Below are 16,097 nucleotides of genomic sequence, written 5' to 3'. Positions count from 1 at the left end.
CCCCCACCCCCCCACTGGGCCAGGTGATGTCTGGATTTGTAGTTTTAATTGAATCAAACAAAATAAATAACAAGAAAATAAAGTAGAATACTTCATGTCTTCCTCTGTCTTCATGTCTTCCTCTCTGTCTTCCTGTCTTCATCTCTGTCTTCATGTCTTCCTCTCTGTCTCATGTCTTCCTCTCTGTCTCATGTCTTCATCTCTGTCTTCCTGTCTTCCTCTCTGTCTTCGACAGAGTGCAGGGACGTTTGAGGACGTGGAGAAGCCGACCTCTTCTTACCAGAAGACCAAACCTGTGGAGGCTGGTGAGTGTCCGTCCCCGTCATCTGTGTGTTTGAGTCAGAAAGGTCTGACGGCCTGTGAACTCACCACGTCTTTCCTCCTGTGAACAGCCGGCAGCGGCACAGGAAGCATCAAGGCTCGCTTCGAGAACATCGCCAAGCAGAAGGAGGAGGAGGACAGGAAGAGGGCCGAGGAGGAGCGGGCGCGTCGACAGGCCAAGGAGAAGCAGGAGCAGGAGGAGGCGCGCCGTAAGATCGAAGAGGCGCCCAAAGCCCCGTCTCCGGTCCCCGCCGCCAGTCCCAGCCCGACCCCACCTGTTGAGCCGGCGGTAGCTCCAGCTCCAGCAGCAGCAGCTCCAGCAGCAGCAGCTCCAGCAGCTGCAGCTCCAGCTCCAGCAGCAGCACCGTACCACGTGAGTCTGTTCTAAAGCTCCACCGTGCCAAGAGCTGAGAGCGAAGAAGAAGAAGTGGTTACACAAAGAGGAGGAGCAGGTCACATGATTTCAGTCATGAACTTCATCGTGTACATACATGTTGAATCTCAGATCAGTCAGTCATTGTTCTAAACGACCTGTTGATATGAAAGTGCAGGAAACTTCACTGGAGGATTGTTCCAGTTCACAAACGACCTCAAAGAAAATGACCAGAGTTTATTTCTCTGATTTTCCATCAACGTCGCTCAGGAAATCTGCACTGACTTAAAAAAACACGGTTAGAAACAACGTCGACTTTCACTTAACACTTAACACTTAACACGATGCGACTCGATCGAAACTCTGACTTATACCAGTGAGACCTTTCCTCCAGATCTCCCTTCCCTCCCTCCATCCTGAAGCCTCACACTTTGTATTTTCCTCGCCAGGCCGCGGAGGAGGCGTCGTATGATGCTGCTGAGGAGAACGGAGAGCAGCTGTACGAGGCGGAGCCGCAGAACCAGTACGCACAGCAGGAGGACCTGTACCAGACCCCCGAGGAGACGGCAGCAGGAGGTGAAGCTCCCACTTTATTACTGTTTCCCTCTCACTTCTTCACCTGTTGGTTTCAGGAAACAAGTCGATGTTTGACTTTTATTGTCGAGAAATTACTTTCAAGGTTTCATCTGCTCACTGCCATGAGGTCTGAGCCTGTTCTCAGAATAAAGATATGAAAAGTTTTATTATTGTCCCATCGACGGTTCATTAAAACACATTCACATAGAAAGACAAAGATTAAACAAAGATTAAAACTGTGGTAACGAAACGTTTGTGGTCTTGCAGACGGGCAGCAGTACGAGTACGGCGAGGACCTCGGGGTGACCGCCGTGGCGCTGTACGACTACCAAGCAGGTGAGACTGATTGTGAGAACGAAGCTCGATCACATCGGGATTTATAACGGAGTTACGTAATCTAGGGCTTCTGATTCAATCACCACGTATTCACTGAACTTTAGAAAACAACAGAAAACAAAAAGCCTTGTGTCTGTGGTTTTTCCAGTTACACAAGAGAAAAGAAAACTTTAATGACATCATCAGGTGGTTTTTGTTTGGGGGATGAAATTTTGTTCTGAAACAGAATGAGGCACAATAATCGTTTTATCTCGATTATCTTGTTTTTATAATCAAAAATATAATTAGATTAATGGGCCAGCTCTGATGTATGATGTCTGACAGACTCAGAGTCTCAGTGGCTTCAGATGGAGAAATGGTTCTAGTGGTTTGTTATTTGTTAATTGTTTTATCTACTAAATATGATAAAACAGTGACATTCATGGAAACCGACACGTTCAGACGTTGTTTTGGCAGCAGCTTAAAAAATAATCATTTTACAAACAGAAAAACGGCTGAAAGATTAAACTTCTTATTTCTGATCACTTTCTCGTGGCTGAATTTCCTGTTGATTGATCGTAGAATCGTTTCAGGTTCTTGCAGCTGCTTTCGTCATTAATCCGTCTTTTCCCGTTTCAGCCGGCGACGACGAGATCTCCTTCGACCCCGATGACATCATCACCAACATCGAGATGATTGACGAGGGCTGGTGGCGAGGCGTGTGCAGAGGCGCCTACGGCCTCTTCCCGGCCAATTACGTGGAGGTTCGGCAATGATGACCCCCCCCACCCCCCCACCCCTCCCCCGCCAAGATGACCTGTCTCTCTGTAAAAACAAAAAAGAAAAAAAAAAAGAGGAAGGAGACGATTTCCAATCCTGTTTCCTTCCCACACTTTGGTCTTTTCTCTCTTCACCTCATCTTTAGTGCTTCGACACTGTGAGACGTCCTCAGGTCTCCTATACGCCCCCCCCTACTCCATCTTCAGGTCTTCGCCTCTCTGTGCAGCAGTGACAGAGTTATTTCAGAGTGACGCAGAGAACATATATAGATCTCATTATCTGGGTTTAAAACAGGCTCAAAGCTTTGCTGCGTTAAAGCTTCAGGATGCGACTCAGGCTGTTGACCGTCGCCTCCTTCGGGCCCCGGCGTGACTTTAACTCTTTACCTCCTGCCTCACAGCCGCATGTTGCATTTTGCAGCTTTAAGTATTTGTTTTTATTTTCAGATTCGTGTTATAAGACTTCGGCCTCACGAGGTTTCGATCAGGCGTCGTTGAGTCTCACCAAAGACCAGATGAGTCTTGTGCCTAGGACTCAGGGTGCTCACTGCTCAGTAGCTCGACCTTCACGTAAAGCAGGAGCAGATCAAAGAGATAAAACCTCCACTTTGGATTATTATGTATATTAATAGCTATATACTGTCCAGTACATCGACTATGGACCAAAAAGCTGATTAACCCCCTTTTGCTCCTTGGTCTGTCTGTGTAAAGTTGCTGCGTTGCACAGGAGTTTAACCCCCCCCTCCCCCCAGATTGAAGCTGCACTTGTTGATTCATATAGTACGAATACATCGAACATTTACACCAGTAAAGGATTGATTATATGTGATCAATAATGAGGCTTCCTCCTTTACCGATGTGTAAATTGATCAGAGTCGATGATGTAAAAGTACAAGCGAAACAAAAACACTATATTCATAGTATTATTTTAATCATCTTCATACGTTACACAGGTTCATGCGTAGAATCATGTACAGAGAGAAGAGTTATGACGCTTTGACAAATAATAGATTTGGAAACATGTTTTTGTTTTTCTCGATGCGTGTGAGACTTGTGTATTTGTGACTTGCCGCCGTGGACGTTCGGGTTCTTGTGTCATAGCGTGAGGCGTGGAGCAAAACTGACATCCCTCATCACGACCGCACGGTGTTCGCCGACCTCGAGAGTGAGAGTGACCTTTTAGAAAGAAGTGCGATTCACCAGCGGAGCTGCAGGAATATATCAGGCTGTTGTTTAAGGGACGAGGCTTTGGTGAATTCTCCAAACACTAATTATTTCTAACGGACGGCTCGTCTGTGGATCACGGTAGTGTAGCTGAAACAGGTGTGTGTGCACGAGCGAGCGTGTGTGTGAGTGAGCGAGTGTGTGTGTGTGAGGGCTTTCATTAAATTCATCTTTGGGGTTTTATAATAAAAAGTGACCTTTTCAAATGCATTATTTTTATCTGTACCTCTGTTTGCTTGAGTCACATCATTACCTGCTTGTTCTTTTTTTAGTTTCAATAAATAAACTATGAACGATGAGCTCGTCTGGTGCATTATTTTAATTATTTTCATCAAGCTGCTAATCAGTGTAATTGTTCTATTTATTTTATGCTTCAGAAACAAGAACAAGTCAGTTGTTTTTAAAGATTTCAAATGTGAAGATTGAATTTTTCCCCCATGAAATTACACTGATTGGTAAAAGGAGTTTCAGTAATAAACTAATTAAAATATTTGATCAGAAGAGAGCGCTACAAAGACAGGTGCAACAATGTGCTGCTGTTTTAATATTCCCATGTTATTACGTCTGATACATGTTAGTGCAAACTCCACTACATTTAGTCTACAGAGACGTTTTATACACACACACACACACACACACACACACACACACACACACACACACACACACACACACCACCTGTGTCAGAAGAGGAGGCGGTTCTGTATGTCCAGGTGAGTCAGGGTCTCACCTGTTTTCCTTTCCACAATCTCCCTGTTGTTTCTCAGTGTCGATCTCACTGCTCATACATACTCATATTTTATTCAAAATTCTGGATCTGTCTTCAGCTGCATGATCCCAAATTAACTGTTCACAGTGTACACTACATACTAATAGTGTTCTTTGCACTACAATTAAGAAATCAGCATCCTTCACTGTTGTGCTATCATTAAATAATGCACTACACACACATTGAGACATGACTGAAACTGCAGCTTTAGACTTCCACTGCCAGTTAAACTTCACAATGCTTCCACAATGTGCTTTAGTTGTTTCCTTTTTATTGGATTTAAATGTATGAACTAGAAAGTTCTCAAACGTTTTGCCTCACATCTGTGGAGTGCCAGATTATGATCTCTAAAAAGAAAAGAAAATATTCCTGGTTCAGAAAATTCTTCACTTTAAAGCTGCTTCTTTGTCGACTTACATTACACTGATGAAGAGGCATGAAGCTGCTCCAGGCCACAGTGGTGACCACAGACTGGGAGAGGCAGCTGCATTAGAACAAAAAAAGCACATTTTAAAATGAATTTATTTTTGATCCCTATCAAACAGAGTCTGCAGCAGAGACACAGCTTCAGTCTGAGCTGCATTGTTGACATATTTTGCCTCCATGTGTGTCTTCGCCAACGGTTGGAGCTGTACTTGTTTACACAGTTGAATAGTCTAATTTTTTAACAAAGCATCACATTTTATGAGGACTTGTTGAGTTTTTTTATGCAAAAATCCGAAGTAAAAAGTAACTAAAACTATCAGATGAATGTAATGGAGTACAATATTTTCCTCTGAAATGAAGTGCAGTAGAAGTTGGATGAAAAAGTACAAGTACCTTAAAATTAGTAAGTAATAGTAAAGTATGTATTTATACATAAAAACACTGAGTGGTGTAACGTGTCCTCCGCGACACAGGGGGCGCTCCACCTCTGAGTCACCGCTCTTCGGCTACCGTTAGCTAGCTACCCTCCGTGCCTAAACGGCTCCGCTAACTACTTCCGGGAGTTTTATTATCAATGATTTTGTGTCTTGTGCAAGATTAAAACACTGCTCTGGTGTTTGTCTTTTGTTGTTGTGAAAAATGTCGTACAACTACGTGGTTACAGCCCAGAAACCTACGGCAGTGAACGCCTGCATCACCGGTAAATACCCGCTGTTTGTTCTTGTATTTTCTGTTGCAGAGAGAGAAACATTTGCCCACCTGCGTGCTAGCTGAGCTCCCGCGCGACAAGTAAAGTGCTCCAAACGGGCCCGGAGCAGCTGCTAGCTATTGTTTTGCTAAGTCAAATGTTTACTTGCTACACTAGCCACTGGTTTTCTGCACGCAAGTCATGGCACACACACGTCCGTCATCTGTTCACGTCCGATCCGCTGAACCTTTCTCTCGAATCTAACGTTAGCTGTTGTCGTGTCTAATCTGGCTATCCCAGATCAAAATGCGTTTCGTGTTGGTGACAATCAATCGTCTTTATTATCACGTATCGAACAGTCACTGCAGGCTGTGTCACGCGCTGCAGGCTCGAACGTACTTGGCAGTCCGTGTTTTCTGATAATATAACGTTAAGGAAGCTCGTGTGGCCGTTTCATCTAACGTGCAATGCGCCACAAAATACAGGATACGTAAAAGCTGATACTGAAACCGTCACCGAGGAACCTCACAGCCCATTAATCACTTGATTGACCCATCCGCATTTTACTTCCGTGTAACATTAAACAGTGATGACATGTAACTAAGAATAAATCTGAGGAACTTGTACTTTACTTGAGTGTGCCCATTTTATGACACTTTATACTTCTACCCTGGTACATTTTAGAGGGAAATACTTTACCTTCTACTCCACTACATTCACCTGACAGCTTAAGTTACTACTTACTTTACAAATTAAGATTTTGCACAAACATCTTTATAAGATACATAAAACAGGATGTCTTATAGAGTAAAATACCCAGCAGTATATATAAATACAGCTGAAACCATTAATCGATTAGTCATTAACAGAACATTTATTTTAATCCATTTCGATAATCAGTTTTTCATGTTTCCAGTTTTTCACATCTGATGGTTTCCTGCTTTTTATTTGTATGATTGTAACTTTATCTTATTTTTAATAGTTTTGAGTCTGAAAGACATCTAAAATTAATGTCAACTTGCTGTTTTCAGTAATAACTGATACAATTTTCTGAACTTATGTGATTGTTGTTTGGTTGTTGCAGAGTGAATTGAACTTGTGATAAAATGTTTTAAAATATTTAAAATATTTGCTGGTTATTTTCTCCAATGTGAATGTTTTTTTTTTGCTTTTCTCTGTTTTGCACCATCATTATTATTATATTGTTATATAATATTGTAGTGAATAGAATACTTGGGGTTTAAATGCATCACAGGTAGGGCTCAGGTTATTTGTGATTGGAGTTTATTCTTTTTGACTGTCTGTACTGACTTAGTATATTTTACTTAGTAGTAAAATATCCTTTAAAGCACCAATAATCATCCCTCAGTATTGCTACACTGTTAGTAAAATATTTTGTAAAGAAAATGATGATTTTGCTCATATTGCTGTTATCTTTTCTTCTCGTTGCTCAAGCAGTAAAACAGCAACAGCAGTATAATTAACATAATGTAAATTTGTGTCTGCAGGTCACTTCACCTCTGCGGAAGACCTCAATCTGCTCATAGCCAAAAACACACGGTTGGAGATCTATGTGGTCACAGCAGAGGGGCTGCGGCCCGTCAAAGAAGTCGGCATGTATGGAAAGATTGCCGTCATGGAGCTCTTTAGGCCCAAGGTAGGTGTTGTTTGTGTGTGCAGCTGGTTACTAAGTCAGATGTTGCAGGTGAGCTTTTGGAACTACTGGTTAAGGCTTCAATCTTCGATGTTATCTGCAGTTTATTGGCTAAAACTTCAAAATAAAGTGAATAACTTCACACAGGTTTATGGTCTATTTTGCTCCTTTGTCATCTTTAAGTGTGGTTTGCAGATGGACATTTTATATATTTGAACATAAGTTAAAAGCAGTGTCACATCGTGCTGAAACAAATGGTCGATTCATTTATTTGTCGATTGAGAGAAAAATAATTAGCAACTATTCTGATAATTGATCTCTGCTTTTCTGTGCCACACTGAGTTGACCAGACATTTGAAGACATCAACATCGGCTCTGTGAAGCTGTGAGGGGCATTTTTTCCCAAACTCTATTCTGCTTTGTAGATGAATTAATTGATTAATCGTAATATTCTATGTTGTTCCTGGAAGGTGCATTTGCCACATTGTATGTGGCGGCCTTAATTCGTGAAGTTACAAATGGGGGAAAAAATAGAAACCTGCCTAATATTAATGGCTATTATGAATCTGGGATGAAGTTAAAAGGATAATAATCCCATAATACACCTGGCTTTAGGCTGACTAGTGGATTCCTACACTGTTACAGTCTGTCTCTCTACTTAAGCCGGTGGCAGTTAATCAGGTGTCTGATCAGCACTTCTGCTCCAGCCTGTCGTCCTGAACCGTGTTAATGAAATTAAAATTAGGCCTCTGCATGTTCGCTCTTTGATGACTTTGGTGTCTCTTCTCGTTCGTTCAGGGTGAGAGCAAAGACCTGCTGTTCATCCTCACATCCAAGTACAACGCCTGCATCCTAGAATACAAGCAGAACGGGGAGAGCATCGACATCATCACCCGTGCCCACGGCAACGTCCAGGTGGGTGAGACAGCAGGACAAATATGATTCCTCACATTCACTGTTCTAATTTCTCCTCAATCAATGTGCATTTCAGATTTTTTATGGTTTGTTTGTATAAAGAACAGACGTTCTCTCATTAACCTTGATTGAATGCAACAGTTCACTGTTGGGTTTCACTCATGACAAATCTGATTTAAGTAAACAAGAACCTTTATATTCTTTAATAGTGTTTATATCAGTGGAATCAGTCCCTATTTTAAAGTATAAGAGTTTAAAAAGGTTTACCAGTTGTATTGTGTTCAACAGCAGTCTGAGAACACACAGTATACTGCCGTCCTTAAACGTCTCCAAACCAAACCTTCTTTTCTTCAGGATCGTATTGGACGCCCATCAGAGACGGGTATTATCGGAATTGTAGACCCAGAATGCCGCATGATTGGCCTGCGGCTGTATGACGGGTTGTTCAAGGTGATCCCGTTGGACCGGGACAACCGTGAGCTCAAGGCCTTTAACATCAGACTGGAGGAGCTGCAGGTCATTGATGTTCACTTCCTGTATGGCTGCCAGGCCCCGACCGTCTGCTTCATCTACCAGGTACTGAAGGAAAGGAAGGAGAGTGTGTCTGAGGAACGACTTTGTTCGTAAATTCATACAGACGTGACTTTAAATTTATTGTGTGAATTTTTCCTGAATTATCTAAAGCCCATAGTCATAGTAAAATGTTAAAATGTTAAAATGTTGTAGGCAGTTAAAAGTGTAGCTTGGTGCTGTGTTGTGTATCATAGGATCCCCAGGGACGCCATGTGAAGACCTACGAGGTTTCTCTGAGGGAGAAGGAGTTCAACAAGGGCCCCTGGAAACAGGAGAATGTGGAGGCTGAGGCATCAATGGTCATCCCAGGTAATCACACTTTATCCTGTATACATGACTGAAGGTGTAAGTCGAGTCTACAGAAGCTAAAGCACTGCATTTATGTTTGTATCATCTGATTATTACCTGGGTTTTGGTAGTATAACATTATTACAAAATTAAAGACCTGATAATAAAACATCCTACCTATTAGTCAAACAAAAACAAGCTGTTTTTAATTATACATTATAATATTCTTTAGTTTAGTTACTGATTGCAGTAGTTACATCAGTGTGTGGACGTTGGCAAAGTTTTAAAAAGTCAGCAGCTCGTCAGACACAAATGAATAGCGGCTAATGGGTTCAGATTTTAAAAGCATTTGAAACCACAGCGCAGCAGTCATTCACAGTAGAAAACATCTCTACTGTTTATTTACTGCCTGATTTTCCTCTGTGTTTTTCAAGTATTCAACAAACAATAAGGTCCAGAGGTACAGAGGCAATTAATGATGTAATGATGAACTGAAAACATAGGGGCAACAGATAAACTCATAAATCTTGTAATTAAATATTATTATATATGTATTTTTATATTATTATTATTATGTTTTTGTGACATTTTAACATTTGTAACATTTTTAATATCTTTCTGTTCATACTATATTGATGTACTATATTATTTCTCTATTATCTTTTGTAAATTTTTAGTATTTGATATTTTAATTTTGCATTTCTTTTGAACTGTCCACTTTGCTGCTGTGACGCTGCACATCTCCCCACTGCAGGACTATCAGAGGACCATCTTATCTTATATCATTGTTGCAGCCATGGTGAAATGCACAGTGTACCCGCTTGGAATATACAAATGGTTTGTGTGTGAAATTGTAACGATGACTGACTCTGGTGCTTATGTGCTTGTATTTTAGTGCCAGAGCCATTTGGTGGAGCTATAATCATAGGACAAGAGTCCATCACTTATCACAATGGAGACAAATACTTGGCCATTGCACCTCCCACTATCAAGGTAAAGACATGAAATAATGGGTGTTGACAGTTCTCTGTTCTTGTCCAATTTAAAAAGTGGAATATTTAGCCGTTTGTTATAAAACCCTTTAAATGTTTTCATTAGTCAGCAGTTGAAAGGAAGGATAGTTTAACATTTCTTTACGATATATTATAAAGTAGAATTGACTTACATAATGTTATGGGAACAGTTCTTTTCCCTGTGTAATTGTGAGGTAAAGCAAACCACAGGTCTTTAGCCCCATGTGAAGGGAGCGTTGATGTGTTTAATACCAAAACACACCAGCAGATATAAACACTTCCGTACACAGGACTCTGAAGATAAAGTTGTAAGGTAACGTCATTTCACCTGCAGGCTTGATGTAATGCTTATTTGTGTTGTCAGATTTCAGAGATGCATCATATTAGTCATTAGGATCCAGCTGTTAGCAGGAGAGGCGCCAGCAAAACGGTGTCGGGTTAAATAGGAGGTTTTGTGGTAAATTGAGTCCCAGACACATTGCTCTTTGATATAATGAAGTAAAATAACAACGGTGGTTGTAAAACTGCCGTCAGATTCTGTATCATGTGAACATAATAATTTAGGAGACCCTGAGGTGTATGTTTGTTTCTTCTTAATCTTGTGACTGATGTTGTATTGGATTTAAAGGCAGGTTTACAACTGCCGTGACAATGACTCCCAATACATCCTCTGCTTTCAGTGTTATCTTATCAAGATTAAGTTGCAGTCTGTACCACTGTGCAAATTTAACAAAGCTTAAGGCCCAAAGGAACTCTTCAACAACATCCTGCTTCTATAATTAGAGAAGATTCTCTCACTGTCTCCTTGCTCTTTTGTACCAAGGCCTCATACACTTTGGAAAGAACAAATCAAATTGAGATCAGATGATCTCAGATGATGTAGCTTCTAATTTAGAGTTACGCAGCGTGGTTTGTCTATACCATAAAAAAAAAAGAAATGAAGAACTGAAGTCTTTGTGAGAGTCATACTGTGTTGATATCGAACCAGGCAGTCTGATAGAGGGGTGATTGATCCATGTTTCTTCATTCAAGTTCATTCAACGCAGACTTTTTCTGATTAACTTGTAGCTGTAGTCAAACCTTCTATGTGTTTCACTGGTTTGATGTTTACAAAGACTTTAACTCAGCAGCTTTCACAGAAGTGTTCAGTGATCCACCTGCTGGAGATAACGATGCAGGAACGAGAAACTTGAACTTTTTATGCCAAAATAAGTTTCCTAAATTTAAACTGAGATATTTTGTGCTTGTATTTATACTGTTTGACACACAGTGTTAATTTGCACCTACAGCGTTTCCCACAGATTAAATTGTATTGCCGGTTTCTGAATAATTAAACTTCTTTTGATTATTATATGAAGTGTAAAAGGTGCTCCACTATAATTATTCTAATTGCAGAGTACTTTGTGAGAAATAAATAACTGAGCAATATATACAACTCCACAGATTCACGTTGTGTCGAACAATTAACAGTCCCGGCACACGCACACAGCATAGTCTGCGCACCCCGAGTGACATGCACACAGAGAGCGACTGTAAAGAGACTGATGGGGACGGGCGGGTCCATTGTCAATGTATTTGAAGAACAGAGAGTGGGCCTGACTCAATCTATGCAGAGCTCTACAATGATTTTTTTCTTTTACCATTTTAACTTGGTAAAATAATAAAATTAGTAAATGGCGGTATCTATATATATTTGCTGCCACAAATAAATCAGTAAATCAACGTATGGGAAACACTGACCGTGTTGTTGGCTGTAGAGATGTCACACAAAACTATTAAGGGCTTGTTGCTTTTTATTTTACCTTCTGTATTTCCCTAATAGTCAATGCAAATATGTATCCAAATATTAACACCTTCTTTTTTAATTTTTATTTATCTTCTTTTATTGATTATTATTTTAATAGTTTTAAGTAGTGTGGTGTCATAAATAGAGGTAGTGGTACCCAACCTTTCCCAACTCATGGCCCACTTGAAAATCTCCCTGACCCCATAACAATAGATAGAAGATAAAGTCTTCTCAGAGCACTTTTGATTTTAATGATGATGATCAAACATTCGGGACTGAACTGAGAGTACGGGAAGCTCATCTTTTCTTTTATGTTTCTAACGGAGGAGAGATCACTTGTCGATTCACCATCTGTCACTCGACACTTTCCTTTTAATTCTTCCTGTTGATAACCAGCTCTCCACTTTGATACTCCAGCTCTTGTCTTGGATGTGATCTTTTATCGTGCAATCAGACTGAGATCAGGTATAACAGGTATATCCGACGACAACGTTAAAGTTCCTATCATTGGCTCATCTTCAAAAAACAATAATTGTAAGGTTTTTAAAGATGATTTTGTTTTAAAACATTATACATATATAATTATATATATATAATTTCCTACTTTGACCAAAATCGTTTTGCAAATGATTTGTCGGCCCTCTTGCAATACCATGGTTGCCTTTTTATTGCAGTGCAGGTAACCAGTGATTTCCACTTTTTCAAACTAGACACTCTGTGGTATTTCAAAGAAACAAAAAAGCTTCATCTGTATCAGCACCACTTCAGAAATGAACATGAAAATATTAATTAAAAATATGCAATTTAGTTTGAAACTGTGAAGTGTTTAGCTGCACCACAAAGTTGTCCTTACCGAGACCTTGATATGAGGAATGAAAATGCAACACAAGTATAGCCTCAAACACTTCTAAGCCTTCTGTTGTCTCCTCATGGGCTGCAGCTCATATCTGTGTCCTGCTCATCCGTTGTGTCTTTTAAAAGCCCCAAACAGCCTGCGCCATCACTCCACTCACAATTGTCTTGCAAGCTGTCACGTCTCTGTTACAAGTCTGTTTCCACAGGAGCACTGCCCAACATTGCTCAGCAGATGTTTGAGGGAAGAGGTGGTGGGGCATCTGCTACGTGACTAATGAAGCTCCAGTTTTTACTTTGGACTTTGTCTTAACACCTAATGTCAAATTAGTATTCAGCTGAAACACACACGCTCCTTTCAGCAAAGTCAAGAAAACACAGACGCACATCCTTTGATGTATAACAACATTTTTTGGCAGCTAATTAATGAGTTGTCACTTTTCAAGCACAGAAGTGAAACATGAATACGAGACGCCGGCGTGGAGGTCTGCTGAACGTATCCGAGCTCATGTTAATACGTTTCTGTAAACTGGCCTATGGTGGGTCAGCAGACTGGTCTCACTCGCCGAATCGAAGAAGCTCATTACTTGCCGTTCAGTCGAGAGGATTGCTGGAAGTTTGTGGAGCTGTGAAAGTAAAAAGCGGATCCGTGCTTTGACAAAAAATGTAAGCAATACGACAGGAAGGTGGATTGTGAAAATGAGTTTTGTATAGGTTCAATCAAGTGAGAAATTGACTCAGCTTGTACAGTAGACAATGACAATAACAATACCTTCCTTTGAAGGAAAGTAGAACAGGCTCAGTCACACTGGGTGATTTTAATGCCAATTCCAATCATGACTACAATTCTAGCAGGTTGGGCGGCTTATCTTGTACTGATAGTGGAGAAGGGAGGCTTTGGCTCCTAAGATGCTTTTGGTGCAGCCCAGTCTGGCTGAAGCCCAAGTGTTAACCAGGAGTGAAAGCTGAGAGTGAGCGCGACAACATCCTGAAGGGAGTTTAGTTCACGGGGAAAGTATTATGAGACAGGTTATGCTTTACAGCAGCCGCTCACTAGACACAACAGTTTGCATCCGGAGAGTTTTCCTAACGTCTCTAGCTTCACTCTGTCGAGGCATCTGTTCAGTTTTCTTTCTGTCTTATACAATATGTTAAAATATGGCAGCATGAGATGATAAAACCACAAAATTCTGACATATTAAGTAGAGCTGATTAAAACAAGTGGCCAAGTCAGTTTAATTTATGAATATTAGGATATCGTAGGTTCATCAGTGTTGGCGCATATGTCAACTGATAAGACACACAGGTGTTAGAGCGTTGTAGTAATGTAGTGTTGTAGTGATGTAGTGTTAGAGCGTTGTAGTGATGGAGCGTTGTAGTGATGGAGCGTTGTAGCGTTGTAGTGATGTAGTGTTGTAGTGATGTAGTGTTGTAGCGTTGTAGTGATGTAGCGTTGTAGTGATGTAGCGTTGTAGCGTTATAGTGATGTAGCGTTGTAGTAATGTAGTGTTGTAGTGATGTAGTGTTGTAGCGTTGTAGTGATGTAGCGTTGTAGTGATGTAGCGTTGTAGTGTTGTAGCGTTGTAGCGTTGTAGCGTTGTAGTGATGTAGCGTTGTAGTGATGTAGCGTTGTAGTGATGGAGCGTTGTAGTGATGTAGCGTTGTAGTGATGGAGCGTTGTAGTGATGTAGTGATGTAGCGTTGTAGTGATGTAGCGTTGTAGCGTTGTAGTGATGTAGCGTTGTAGCGTTGTAGTGATGTAGCGTTGTAGTGATGTAGCGTTGTAGTGATGTAGCGTTGTAGTGTTGTAGCGATGGAGCGTTGTAGCGTTGTAGTGATGTAGCGTTGTAGTGATGTAGCGTTGTAGTGATGTAGCGTTGTAGCATTGTAGTGATGTAGCGTTGTAGTGATGTAGCGTTGTAGCATTGTAGCGTTGTAGTGATGTAGCGTTGTTGTGTTCACAGGTTCCTGACAGGGCGGCGTGCTGACTTGGCTCTGTAGTTTTAAGTTGCACCAGGGGGAAACTCCCTCTTTCATTATGTTTTCATGATGAGAGATAATGAAACGAACATACCCAGGACAGGTCTCTGTGGCTCTGCTTCGACGTTTTCACACAGTACTTGGATAAAGTGTTTTTTTTTTTTTGTTTGTTCTGGTGCTTTTAATGATTTATTTGTGTTCCACTCTCGATTGCAGCAAAGTACCATCGTCTGTCACAACCGGGTGGACCCGAATGGCTCGCGCTACCTGCTGGGGGACATGGAGGGACGCCTGTTCATGCTGCTGCTGGAGAAGGAGGAGCTCATGGACGGCACAGTGGCGCTCAAAGACCTGCACGTGGAGCTGCTCGGAGAGGTCCTTTCTTTATTTACTTATTGCTCAGAGCTTTTCCACAAACAGCCCGTCGCTCACTTCAGTCCTGCCACGTACCTCAAACAGTTTTGATTAACAGGTTGCGACTCACTGTGCGTGTACGTTTTACGACCTCCGGCCTCCGCTTCAAAACAGTGCGAGCATGAAGACAGAGTAATGTATTTATCTGTATCAGGAGTGTCCTGCCAAGAGTCGTCTTCAGTGTTTGACAAGTTATAACTGATAACAAAGCACATTAAGAATCGCACCGATTGCAGAGACGGGAGACGTCCCCATTACACAAGCAAGTCTAAGTCCACTTAACGTGACATTTATGGGCTGAATGAATGAACAAATTGATTAATTATCTTGATTTACTTAACACTTTTGACAACAGAGCCATCTCTAAGATGCATTGGAAACACACACACACACACACACACACACGCACACACTCTCAGCCTCACACTGTCATTATACAGTTTAAAATGTCCTAGGACACTTTAATTATTTCAGAAAATGAAATGTGACGCCGTGGAATTTCCTGCAGTAATATATATGATGTTTTTCCACATTATACATTTTATCTGTGGTTTTCGTTTTTGGTTATCCTGTCCTCGACTCATTTTTACTTTTAAGTCTGACAGGCTTCTCAAAGAAGGAAATCATCGATCAGAAATATTAGAATAAATTAACTCCTAATTGAAGTTTTGTATTTGTTTTAATTGTAATTGTTTAATTGTTCAAGTTGAAACTGAATATTGTCAGTTACATTGCTGATGCAGAGTGTGACTCAGCTTTAGATCCCTGATCATTTGCGACATGAATTAGACAAACGTGTTTTGCAGGTAGAGGAAACATCAGAACATGAATCAGTGCTCAGTCAGGAATACATGTGGTTTTAAATATTAATAGCTCTTTACAGACTGTTTGTTTGGGCTAAAACGCACAATAATTCACTACTTGTTTACAGTCTGGCGGGAAAACTCATTAAAATATGCAATAATTAAGTGTAAATGATGGAAAAGTGGCATTAAAATGTCAAATCAATATTGTTTACATAGTGCTAAATCATAGCAGAAGTTATCTCAGGGCACTCAGGACTCTTTACAATATTATATGGCTCTTTCCCTGCAGAAGGCCAGTCACTTTATCTCTGCCTGTCTTCACTCTGTTTATCCACCGTCTGTCCT

At 40.9% G+C, this 16,097-nt stretch overlaps 2 protein-coding genes across 4 annotated transcripts in view; both read left to right on the top strand.

The window, feature by feature from the left end:
* cttn (cortactin) overlaps window positions 1–3,884 on the top strand; it is a 16,195-nt gene extending 12,311 nt beyond the window's left edge. For all 3 annotated transcript variants that reach the window (XM_022750288.1, XM_022750270.1, XM_022750280.1), the window contains 5 exons: window positions 236–305; window positions 393–694; window positions 1,144–1,270; window positions 1,538–1,606; window positions 2,225–3,884. In XM_022750288.1, coding sequence (XP_022606009.1) covers window positions 236–305; window positions 393–694; window positions 1,144–1,270; window positions 1,538–1,606; window positions 2,225–2,361 — 705 coding nt within the window. In that variant the 3' untranslated portion in view covers window positions 2,362–3,884. The remainder of the gene's footprint in view (window positions 1–235; window positions 306–392; window positions 695–1,143; window positions 1,271–1,537; window positions 1,607–2,224) is intronic.
* A 1,445-nt stretch (window positions 3,885–5,329) lies between these two features.
* ddb1 (damage specific DNA binding protein 1) overlaps window positions 5,330–16,097 on the top strand; it is a 57,542-nt gene continuing 46,774 nt past the window's right edge. The window contains exons 1-7 of the mRNA XM_022750302.1: window positions 5,330–5,483; window positions 6,980–7,128; window positions 7,924–8,040; window positions 8,395–8,616; window positions 8,808–8,922; window positions 9,797–9,894; window positions 14,749–14,907. Coding sequence (XP_022606023.1) covers window positions 5,423–5,483; window positions 6,980–7,128; window positions 7,924–8,040; window positions 8,395–8,616; window positions 8,808–8,922; window positions 9,797–9,894; window positions 14,749–14,907 — 921 coding nt within the window. The 5' untranslated portion in view covers window positions 5,330–5,422. The remainder of the gene's footprint in view (window positions 5,484–6,979; window positions 7,129–7,923; window positions 8,041–8,394; window positions 8,617–8,807; window positions 8,923–9,796; window positions 9,895–14,748; window positions 14,908–16,097) is intronic.

Source organism: Seriola dumerili, unplaced genomic scaffold (genome assembly GCF_002260705.1).
Source record: "Seriola dumerili isolate Sdu_G_001 unplaced genomic scaffold, Sdu_1.0 BDQW01000012.1, whole genome shotgun sequence".
Taxonomy (NCBI): Eukaryota; Metazoa; Chordata; class Actinopteri; order Carangiformes; family Carangidae; genus Seriola; species Seriola dumerili.
This window is presented reverse-complemented; position numbering and strand designations above follow the sequence as displayed.